The sequence below is a fragment of the Nicotiana tabacum genome, chromosome 22 (assembly GCF_000715075.1).
Source record: "Nicotiana tabacum cultivar K326 chromosome 22, ASM71507v2, whole genome shotgun sequence".
Taxonomy (NCBI): domain Eukaryota; kingdom Viridiplantae; phylum Streptophyta; class Magnoliopsida; order Solanales; family Solanaceae; genus Nicotiana; species Nicotiana tabacum.
In genome coordinates, this window is record NC_134101.1 from 118,119,640 (window position 1) to 118,132,522 (window position 12,883).

The window sequence follows — 12,883 nt, forward strand, 5'->3', positions numbered from 1 at the left end:
CATAAATAAGTACAGACACTTATTACAAAAAATATTAGGAAAACAAAACACTATGTGTATCCTTAATAGTTGGGTACATTAGACGAACTTGCACCAAGAGCTAGATTACCACCGCCACCCAGACCAGCTGAAGGACATTTACGACAGTCGTGTCCTGTTTGCGAGCATATGCCACGTTTACACGCATAAACGGGATCACTAACATCCATTTGGTTCTGTATACGCATTCTCTTTTGCACTTGCAGCTTGCGCAAATAATCCTTATTACACAACATTTTAAATGGTTTCGACGGCCAATAATGCTCAGCACCCAATGGCTGCAACTGCCCACTATATGTGTTTACGTATGCAGCAACACTGTATTGCCTATCAACATAGTTGGTTGTCCCTAAACCAACTTGTTGAAAGCACTTCATGGCATGTGCGCACGGCATGTGGTAGATGGTCCATTTCCCACATGAACACAACCTGCTGGTTTCATTCACGATTTGTAGATTATTCCCTTGGTGTCCGCGGATAGCAGTGCGAACTTCAAAAACACCCCGATCGTGATCATACTATAAATATGAATGCCAATGTGCTCTCCTCCTATATTTCTCAAATATTCTCATTAGTATTGCAGTGACAGGCAATCCACGTGCAGACTTCAATAAGCCGTTGAATGACTCCGACACATTTGTAGTCAGGGCTCCCCATCGTCTTCCACCATCAGCATGCAATGTCCACTTGTGAAGCTCATGTCCCATCAGCCAATTATAGGCTCTTTCGTCTAACTGCCTGATCGCTTTCATGCGCCTTGTGAATTTGCACTGATGGTGCTCAATTGCAGCCATCCACATTAAATCATGCAAGGCCTTGTCGGGATATTTCTTCTGGAAATTGGCCTTTAGGTGCCTCACACAGTAACGATATTATGAAGGGTTCCTGCCATTCAGGCAAATGCCGTATAGAACTTAAAATACCACCATGCCGATCAGATATTAGACAAATACCTTAACGTTGTTTGACAACGTGTTGCTTCAAGTGGTTCAAAAAAAAAGCATCCACGTCTCTACGCTTTCATTCGCACAAATAGTAAAGGCTAGTGGAAATATTTGTACGTTGGCATCTACTGCAACTACGATTAAAAGCTTAATATCATACTTTCCATAGACATGACTACCGTCTATAGAAATTACAGGACGGCAATGCACAAAACCATCAATTGCTGGTTTAAATGACCAGAACACATAGTTGAAAATATATTTCAGTATTCCCGGACTCCGCTCATGCCTCCATTCAACAACAGTCCCGGGGTTAAAGTATTTCAGTATGGCCATGTACCTGGGTAGAGATGAAAATGACTTATCCCAGCCACCATAAATAATTTCAAATGCACATTTGCGTCTGAGATATGCCTTTCTTTTGGTTATAGTACACCCATATTCCTGGTGGACGGATGTAATACACTCTTTGATTTTGTACCTAATGGACACTTCCAAGTGTGGAATCAAGACAAGAGAAATCAAGTCTACATCCAAGTTGAAGTGATTCAGATTGAATGTATCCATTTCACATCTGTGTGTGCTAATATATTTACCCACTTTCCACAACCCTATTTCCTTCTTGATCGCACGCAACATCCAGTTACAACACATAAAGTGTCTACGGCATTTGACCTTGTATACCTCCGGAGTTGACTCTCATGCTCTCCTTCTCTTGGTCTGCATACACTCCTGCTCTACTTCCCTGCACACCACTGCTCTATATTATCTTACTCTTGATTGGTATGTCTCCTATTTGATTTACAGTTTCCAAAACAACATGTTTTTATGTGTATTGCACTTCCTCTTGTTTCTTTTTTTTGCTTCTACTTATGGTTCTGCTGTTCTCATTGCAATTAGCATGTCTCTGTGTTAATTGATGTGTCTATCTTTCCTTTAATTCAGCATGCCTACTACTTCCGTTATTTGTCTAATGCATGTTCTTCCTTACCCCAGTACAATTATCAGCATGTAACCCTGAACCTCTTTGGTAAAAATGTTGTGACTACCTAAGTTCTGAAATGTTTTTCTCTGATGACTATGTATGTGCAACTATGCTCTTACATGTGAACTACTTGTCCCCATGCCCCCTGTCCCCTGTTTGTGTTTGTTTCCCTGAACTATGTGATGTTTTGATTCTGAGATTGTCTTACTCATCTCCTTACAAAAACTGTCATACTCTTCTATTTTTTCAAGAACTGATCATATATGGATCATGTTCTGTTTTCTCCTATCAACTCAATTTCTTAAAAACTCTATCACACACTTTCACTACTCTTAGAAAATAGGTTCTGCCCCCTTTCGTGTAAGCATTGCTTTGGGTATCTTTGAATACCGACTGAACTTTGATGCACAAGGCTGGTAATTCCACACTGCACTTGTCCAACATTTTTTGGTAAATGTTTTCACTGCACTCTCTTACGTTGTACATTTTTACAGCGCTAGTTAAGCGAGCTTTATCGAGAAAATACATGCCCTTTGCCAGCACCGTTTGTCTAAACTCATCCCACATTGCTGACCGAAAATCGTCAGCATCCCTTGTGAGGGCATCCACATCCGTCATACTTGGCAAATTATCAAGGTAGGGAATATTCCGCTCATGAAATGGCACGTGGGACTCATACACCCTTAGTCTAACGGGAGGCGGAGGAGCATGCTCCCTCGTCAGCTCAGGTTCGACATTCACTTCCTCCTCATCATCACCCTCGTCAGGGAAGGGTGTGTCATCTCCAGACTCATCGAAATTGTTGTTATAATCACTATTATCTTTTTGACTCTGTGCATCTGCCAAATCACGAGTAAATACGTCGTCTACGGACAACTGAGTGAGGTCAGGACCATCAAGTTGCTCATTTTCACTGCACAAAAAGAACAAAATGATAGGCTACTCAAATTGATAAATATTTTACATATAGCTATATCACTTCACTTACAAGTCGTACTGCGTTGACATTCCATGATGGATATTTTCCTGTTAGTGATGACTCCCGGATGGACCACCGTGATCCAACACGCCAGAACTACGCATATTCCAACTGGGCATGGGGTCATAACTTATAAAATTCATATCCGGACGGTATCCCCTGTAGAAAATATGAGTGTTAATACAAATTCAATTCAACAAAAAATAAACATTGTAACAAAAAGGAAAATTGAAGTTTACCGGTCGTCTTGTGGATTATGTAAAGTAGGAGAGAAATTATTTCCTCGCTCCTCGTTCGCCCGCAGATATAAGTTAAGATCCGGCCAAACTCTTTCAGCAGGAACCTGTTGGGCTAAAATTGCTCTAGAATAACCACCCGATGACTGGGGTTATCCCTGCTTTGCGCAATCTCATTATTGCCAGCGTACTCAGCCTTGACGTACATTTCCAACAATTTTATCACAATAAATTCCCCGTATTCATCCGGAATTCGCAAAAAATCTCTAAGAGTTTCATTATCTTCGATGTTAAACTCAGAATAACAAGCAAACCCCTGCGGAGTCATAGAATACGAAAATCTACCGGTTACTTTAAGGTTCATCGAACGTTTTCTCACACTCATTTTTTTATGTAACAATGATACCAATTTATCGTACTCCATTATAAGCGGCAATTTAACATGACACTGTGGAGATGAACTATACCTCGCAGAGTTATTCTCCACTACAACCTCACCCCTCACCCCCCCCCCTCCAATATAATGAAATCCTTATTTTTAGCTCTTCAAACATTATAAAAAGTGCTTCATAACAAGAAGAAAAGTTTGAACGGAAGTTAGAATATTTTTTGAATGAATTTTCATAAAATCCTAACGCCTTTAAATAAGGCAATGTCTAGCTCGAGGGGCTGAATTTTTTTTATGTATAGCGCGGTATTACACCGCGCTATACCCATTTGAATTATTGTTATGTCAGTTAACCGCAGAAGACTTATTGGTGGGCCCACAAACAGGTATAGCGCGGTATAATACCGCGCTATACATATTTGAATTACAGTTATGTTAGTTAAATGCATGAGACTAATTGGTGGGCTCACAATCAGGTATAGCGCGGTATTATACCGCGCTATACATAACGCGGTGTAATACTACGTTATATATAGAAAAGTATCTTTTTTTAGGCAGTAGAAATGTATTTTGAGTCCAAAAAGTTGGCATTTAGGTTTCGAACTCTTGTTCCTGCAGGGTCCTTAATAGTTTGACCTGCTCCATTGCCTTAGTTTCTATTAATTTGGAAATATATTAGGACCGAAACATCAAGACAATCGGTATTTCTACCTCGCATATATAACACCCCAAAATAAAAACATGATGCATCTAAAGGATATAGGGTATCTTAATATTCCATCGAGTTTAACAATATCTGAGTTCTCCACGGAACTCCTCTGGCGTTTTATTATAGAGCTCCTTGGGTAATAGATTAAGAAACTTTTTATTTTTCGCACGACACCCGTCTTAAATTTAAATTTGAAGGGTTCTCGTGCCTTGCCCCTGCTACAAAATGTGCGCTACTATGGTGTAGGAGGAGGAGGGGCGATGATTTTGGTGATGAATCCACACGGGGTTTTGAAGGGTTTTCAAAAGAAGATTATTGGAATGTTGAATTGTAATTGTGATTGAAGATTGTAGAAAAGGAACTTGAGATTTTGGGTTTAAACAGTGGTCTATAGGACGTGTGAGATATGATATTGGAAAAGAAGTAAGAAGAAGAGGAATACTCAAGATTTGCTGTGCTGCTAAAAGTTGAAAGTTTAACCAAATGCTGCATCCCATACCATATTAACATTAAACAGATGACTAAAGAAAAAAGCATATGGAAAAATGGATCAGCAAATACTAGCAGAAATCAGACATGGCAAAATTGGAGCTGAAATAACCTTTCTTTTCTGAATTAACATTGAACTGAAGAACACAAAGCTTTCTTTTTCCCAGTGAATACCTTAACAAGTATGCAACTTTTCACATTCATTATGATCATCCATTAGCCACGAAAAACTTCTCAATCTACCAAGATTACAACATATTTAAAACCATAGAGATTCATTTTAAGCTTCACTATCACCCCATAGAGAGAAAAAAGGTACATAAAGGAATAAATTCCATCATTAGAAATGTCTTATTACTTGCTAAAAATTAACTGCTGAACTTAGAGAAAACAACGAGGACTAATCCAACAAATGCAACAACAATACACGAGTAAGAAACACCTTGAAACCGTAGAAACATTACGTTGAATTGCTTGGCAACCTGAAGAGTAAGTGTGAGAATCTGCTGCCTACCTTGTTCTTCCATTTTCCTAAAGAAGTACATGGGCTTCACCGTCAGCCTCAACATGAATGCCAAAGCAAATGGCAGTCCAAAGGCCAAGAAACTCTGTATAGAGATCTCATAAACGGGCGAGGACTGAGTCATGTAAGTAAGCCAAGCTCCCAAACCAAGCTGAACAAGACCAAGCGCAGCAAATGCCTTGCTCAAACTATACATTCTCTTGAGCATTTTCTCGAGCACCTCACGGGTCTCATTTGCAAGTGGCGAAAGATCACGCTCAACAGTCGGTCCTTCGATCTCCTGGTGCTTAAATTCCGGATTTTGTCTAGGATACTCACTTGAGTTTCGATGTTTTCCGTCATCAGAAGTTGAAAAGTACCTTAAATTGGAGCAAGAATTGAATGGATTAGTGTTTTGTGCAATTTTTTCAAGAAAATGAGTTTGGCTTTGAATTTGGAGAAAAGAGGTTGATTTGATAGATGATTTAACGGGTTTTTCTTGTACTGCTGATTGAGGCTTAAAAACAGTGGAATACAATGGATTCAAGGCAGATAGTGAAGGATTTAGGATGTGAAAATCAGGGGAATTGAAATTGGATTTGTGGTTCAAGATTGAACAGAGGGAAGTTGAGAGCTTTGGGTCAATTTGATGAGACCTATGGTTGGTGAGGTATGAGAGTGGAGAAGAAGATGGAAAAGAAGACACAAGAGGTGTCTTAAGGAGCTTGGTACGAGTCATTGCAGAAGCCATAACTTGCGAAAAATTGAAAGCTGGGACAATTAGAATTGTCCAAGCCGGAGAAATCAGCTTATTTTGAGAAGTGCATTTTTGAAAAAAGTACTTTCGAGGAGAAGCAGTTTGTGTTTGGCTAATCAGTCTGAAAAGCACTTTTGAAAAATAATTTGTATTTGGCGAAACTTTTTAGAAAGTGTTTTTAAGTGTCAAATTACGAATAAGGACATGAATAGATTTACTTAATAACTAATATTATAGTAAGTAAATAAATAATATCAAAATTTTGTTATTACATGCAATAATTAAAAAAATCATTTTATTTAAGTAAAATATGAAAATAGAATTTAAAAGTACTTAATTCTTTTAATATAAGTTAAATATATTAAAATTCCTTCAACAAATATAAAAGTATTCACCCCTAAAGTCACTATATATTAGAAAGTTTTCATAAAAATAAGAAGAAATATTTATAAATTAATATCCTAAGTATTAGGTTTAAGGGTTATTTTGGTATATACTATATTTTGTTAAGGGTATTTTAGGTAAGAACAAAAGCCAAAACTGCTTCTGCTTCTGCTTCTGCTTTTGGAAAGAAGCTATTTTTTTCTGCTTCTCTGAAACTGCTATTTGAGGTGTTTGGCCAAGCTTATTTGAGAAAAAAATGCTTTTGGGAAAAAAAACACTTTTGGCCTCTTGAGAAGCTTGGCCAAACAGGCTATAAGAACCCGTTTGGCCAAGCCGCCAAAATCTGCTTATTTTGAAAAATACTTTTTTTTGGAGTATCTTTTTCAAAAGTACTTTTGAAAAGAAACAGATTGCGTTTAGTCAATTCATTTAAAAAGTACTTTTTGTAATATTTAATAGATAAATTGTATTTGGTCAATCTTTCTAAAAAGTGCTTTTGAGTATCAAATTGCCAAAAAGAATAGTACCAAGGTCTTATAATTTTTTTAAAGAGAAAAATGAACTCAAATATTTATTGTAAGTGACTTTTATTATTTTTTATTTTATTTAATTAAAATATACAACATAAAGTAAACAAACATACTAAAGATTTAAATCAATTTTACATATATAGTTATACCAAAGCATTTATTATTATCTAGTATAATTACTTATTGTTACATAATGATTTGAATCATCAAAATACATCATTCAGTATGAAGTAGAAGTTCTATTCCACAAATTACTATATATTAATAATCTACCATAAAATAATAAGTAAAGTCACTCACACATGATAATATTTCTCAACAATTTCATCTCTACGTTTATCACACAACGCCTCCATATTAGTAGAAGACTTGTCTTGCATTTCTAAAGGAATATTAGAAGGCACATCTCCTTCCTCAATCTCTGCAATAATGTCTTCATTAGCATAATAATTGAATTCCTTATCGGTAGAAGAATGACGTTGAATGAAATTATGTATAGCCATGATAATTGTAACTAGATGATTCTGGGTGTCAAACTTGAAAGATGGTATTGAGCGTAAAACAGAAATAATTTTAAATATATAAAAATAATTTTTTTTTGTAAAAAAATAGGTAAGTATGTTTAAACTCAAACTAAAAAAGAGTAACTAATTTAACAACACATAGTGTATAATTCTTTTTAAAGTTTAAATTAAAAAGAAACTAATTAGTATTACCTAACCTTACTAACTTTGTACTAAATTACCAAGTGGCCTATTGTCAGGCTACCATTTGGCTTAATGCATGATGTTTTTTTTTCTTCTTTTAATAATATATAGATAGATTATGCGATGGAATTGTAAATTTATTACATATTTGTAAGTAATTTTCACAAATTAGATTTGATAACTGTTTTACAAATTCGGGAATTAATAGCATATAACAGAAGAAATTATAAAAGATTATTTGTAGGAAGAGATTTGATAATCCAAAGAAGGGTGTAGATAATTTGCTTTAGTGTGAAAAAAGAAGAAGATAATTTGGAAAGTTACAAGACATTACACAAAGAAAAAATCAAAACAAGAAAAGCCAATAAAGAATTTGGAAAGTTACAATATGATTCATGTATATGATATCTTTAATTTTAAAAGAATGGTAAAAACTAGAAACAAAAATGAAAAAAAAATTAAATTAGTAAGGGATAATTTAAAAAGTATAAATTTATGGTGAGGATAATTTTGTCTTGAATTAGTTAATTTTTCACTTCTGTTTATGCTTCTTGGAAGAAGCTAGAATTTTCTGCTTCTTCCCAAAAGCAGAAAAACTGCTTTTGTTGCTAGCCAAAAATATTTTTCTGTATTGGCCAAACAGCTTAAATTTTTTTTAAAAATACTTTTTTGAAAGAAAAAAGTATTTTGGACGTCCGAAAACCTTGGCCAAACATGCTCTAAATATTTAGGACTATATTAATTAAAAAAATATATGAAAACATTCATAGAATACAACGAGACAGTGACAACAACAACAACAACAACAACCCAGTATAATCCCACTTAGTGGGGTCTGGGGAGGGTAGTGTGTACGCAGACCTTACCCCTACCCTGGGGTAGAGAGGCTGTTTCCAAATAGACCCCCGGCATCCTTCCCTCCAAGAACTTCCCACCTTGCTCTTGGGGAGACTCGAACTCACAACCTCTTGGTTGGAAGTGGAGGTTGCTTACCATCAGAGCAACCCCTCTTGTTTCAAATTCCAAATTTGACCCGGTACCATGAGAAACTGAGCAACTTTTTTTTTTTGTTAAACTTTTGATCTAATGTAAATCAATTGTTAGGGAAAATTCTTATTTATGTACTGATCCGTAATGGAAAATTAACTAAAAAATCATAATTAAAAGTTGAATGGTAAATTTGAACAGTTTTTATAAAAAATTAAACACGTAGAGTTCACTCACTTTAAGCCCCTGTTTGATAATAGATTTTGCCAAGTACATGTTTGTTTATAGATTTTATCCATGTTTTGGCAAATTTTCAAATCTCAAAACCAGCTCAAGAATTGTTTTTGGCCCAAAATATTACCGTTTGGTTTTTAAAAAAAATTCAAAAATTGCCCCTGTCACACCTCCTTTTTCCGCCCCCGCGAGGGGTGAAGGAGTTTTTCCAATTAAAGGACAATCGAAACGGGATTTGTTTATTTATTTCAGAGTCGCCACTTGGGAGATTTAGGGTGTCCCAAGTCACCAATTTAATCCCGAATCGAGGAAAAGAATGACTCTGTTTAACAGTTCGCGAACCAGAAATCCGGATAAGGAATTTTGTTAACTCGGGAGAAGGTGTTAGGCATTCCCGAATTTCGTGGTTCTAGCACGGTCGCTCAACTGTTGCGTTTAGCTATTATCTGATTTTTACATGAATAACCTATGTGCTGATTCTACTTTTTATTGCTTTTACATATACATATTTATTCGAGAGAGTGAACGCTGTTTAAAATATATTTTCGGATTGCGCCGCATCACATGAACCCGCAATCTTAGGCATACTCTATTCAACGTCTTAGGATTTGGATTCGGGCCGCATAAAATGCCCACCCATATTTAGGAATGTAATTTACTAAAGCCGCGCTTAAAGATTCTAGCGCGTTATTATCTTTTAGGAGGGTCGTGAAATTCGCTAAACGGCCCTTCCCGACTTCTAAAAAATTTCTTAAACCTTTACTGAGGGTCCTACAAATTTTATTATTTTTTATTATTATTATTTTTGTTTTTATTTGACGAAGCTCGTCTCATTTTTTTTTTTAAAAAAAACTACATTTCTATTTTTATTTTTGTCTCTAAATAAAAAAAAATCCTAGTTAATTACATGCTGGAAAAACCGTAACTTATTTAATTAATAGATTACAACAGATGCTAATGAAAAATTGTACTCGAACTTGTAAAAAAAATGGAAAATTGCTGCTTATCATGATCTACCCCATTAATCTAACAAAATTGACAGGTTCATGTTATATCAGCGCATGACCATTTATACAATTCCTTCTCTTTTCAGTCCAATTATACAAAAAAATTAAAACAGTTCACAAAGAAAAAAAACTAAATAGACCAAATTGTCTACTATCTACTTTATTGAAGCTGTTGGATTTTTATTATTGCATTTCAACTTCAAAGCTTTATCACTACAAGATTCGAATGTGTACCTGGAATTCGAATTACAATAAGAAAGAAAAGAAGTCAGGAGCAACAATGTACAGCAGTAGCGCAGCAACAGAATCCCACAGCAAATAACAGTAACAAAAACCAACAATAACCAATGTAACAATGGTCTGAGCCAAACTGAAAAACCCCGGAAAGCCTGACTGAAAATCAGTAGTACTAAACGCAATCCACAGAGGCAGTAACAAAGTTCTGATTTCAGTAGTAAAGAAAAGGACCTCACTTTCAATTTTTAGCTCTCAAAGACTGACTTTTAATTCTGAAAAAATTAGCCTATTTCTCACTTTGAAGTTCTGAAAATTTTTTCTTCTCTAAATTTTCCAGTCATCTTCTCTATATCAACTCCTCCTATTTATAGGCTAGAACTAAACATTATTTATTTAAAGTTTTTTCACTTTCAGCCTGTATAATCCTTCCCATGTGCATCTATACACTTTTATCATTAATCCCATGCTTATTTTCTGATTTCCCACCTTTAAAGATACTAGACAGGGTGTATTCTGCACTACTAATTCCCTTTTCATTAAATAATTCACTAATTTAATTGTACACTGAATATTCAACTGGCAGACTACTAACACTAAACATTTTAAATCTTTTAACACTCAAAAATACCCCCTGAAAACCCCTATTATTATTGCCTTGCCCTCACTCTTAACAATCTGTATTTAAACCTCTCTGATTTATAACTACACCAAATCACTACACAGCTACTACCAATCCTTAAATCAAATTCACACAAATGATTCAAGCATCAAAACAGACCAACGAAAAGATTCGAGTTGTACTCGTCCAAACAAAGCAGTCATAAACTAACTATTCGACGAAGTTTGTTCAAATCGAATGTAGCTTACAACGCACACTCAAACAAACAGAAGAAAAACTTTGACCAAATAAAAAGGTCTTGAAGAAGAAGGAGAGCTAATGAACAAGACAAGATTACAAAAATAACACTTTAAACAAAGAATCAATAATCCGAAAAATAGAATGAACAAAACAAGATTACAAACAACACTTAAAACCAAAAACCATAACAGAAAAATAGATCAAATGAACTAAATAATCTTGAACGAAAAAATCTGAAACTTGAACGAACCCAAGTCGAAACTCGGACTTGAACTATTGGAGGTCGAACGGACTGTTTTGTGAGTGTTGGAAAAGGACGAAGTAGAAGCTGGTCGTTTGGACTGTGGTGGATTAGCATGGAGGGACGAGGGTGGTCGTGAGGCATCGAGGAGCAGCAGCGGCAGCAACTGGCTTTGCTACTGCCATGGTCGACGGGGAGCAGCTGGGCAGCGGGGTTTTGGTGGTGAGGAGTAGCAGCGGCAGCAGCTGGATTTGCTACTGCCATGGTCGACGGGGAGCAGCTGGGGAGAAGCTGAGGCATGGGGGGGTCGTTTGGACGTGATGATGGCGAACGACGCAGCAGCAGTTGCTGCTGCTTGACGGGGGTGAGCCTGGACTGGTGACGCAGTGAGGTGGTCGACGGGACAGTGGGGTTTGGTGGTGAGGAGTAGCAGCGGTCGACGGGAAGCAGCAGCGGGGGCGTGGAGCAACTGAAGCAATAGGGTCGTTGGTTATGGAGGTGTTCGTGGCAGCAGCTGGTGGCGTCGACGTGAAGCAATGGTCGACGGGGTTGTTAGTGCTGGTTATGGCGACTGGGGGGGCAGTGGGGTTTGTTTGGACGTGAAGAAGGCGACGGGGGTGGTCGACGCTTGGTAGTTTGGTAGCGACGATGGCGACGCAACAGTGCTGTTGGACGGAAGCTGAGGGTGAGCGAGTCGTTTTGGACGTGAAAGAAAAGGAAGCAGTGGGCTAGCATTTTTTGGTTTCGTTTCTTCTTCTTCAAAAAGAAGAAGAAGATGATGAACAGTTGTCTGCCTATTTTGCAGAAATTCTCCTTTTTCTTTTCCTTTGGTCTGTGTATCCCTCTTTTCCTTTTTTACAAATCTTCCGTGTAAGTCCAAAAGTGAGAGGCTCTCATGTGTAAAAAGCGTGGGAGACAAGTGTCTCAAAATATGAGCCCATCGCATTGTGTTCCGTCTGTGTCCCCCACGCGTGTCCCCCATGTGTGGTGGGCTCGGATTATTACGGGCTAGGTCCGAAAATTAGGCCTAAAAACGGGTAGTTTGAACCCAAATATTATTCTTTGTCCAGACCCGAGAATAGAACACGATGTTATTCAATTAATCCTATGCAATCAAAATAACTACCAAAATAAGACTAACATTTAAAACAAAACTATTTTTAAAATAGCTACAAAGCATAAATAAAACTATTTTTGTCATTTTCGTTTTTATATAAATATAAAGTACTATTTTTGTATTTTTCAAGATTAAAATGGCTACAAAACGTTAATAACTCTTTTTTTGTAATTTTCGGAATTATACAACGATAAAAATATAAAGTACTATTTCTATATTTTTAAGTTTAAAATGACTATAAAACATTAATAAAACTACATTTTTTATAATTTTCGAAATTATATAAAGTACAAAAAAATAAGGTACTATTTTTTTTGTATTTTTTCAAGTTTATGAGAAATACATAAGCTAAAATTTACATATATATTTTTTTTTGTAATTTTTCTTTTGCGAAGAAATAAAGTAAAATAGTCAAAATAGCTATATTAGACTCAATTCAAATATTAACGTTTTGTAGCCCTCTTTTTTTTTTTGATAAAACTAAAATTCTAAATTGAGCTACAAACTAAATTAACTCCAAAAATACTAATTAAACTCCTAACAACAATTATC

General features: G+C 36.1%; 1 protein-coding gene across 1 annotated transcript; it reads right to left on the bottom strand.

The window, feature by feature from the left end:
• Nucleotides 1–4,872: 4,872 nt before the first annotated feature.
• Nucleotides 4,873–6,055, bottom strand: LOC107804990 (uncharacterized). The gene has a single exon (XM_016628962.2). The coding sequence runs from the start codon at nucleotides 6,020–6,022 to the stop codon at nucleotides 5,138–5,140; it is 885 nt and encodes a 294-aa protein (XP_016484448.1). The 5' UTR covers nucleotides 6,023–6,055; the 3' UTR covers nucleotides 4,873–5,137.
• Between the last annotated feature and the right edge of the window lie 6,828 nt (nucleotides 6,056–12,883).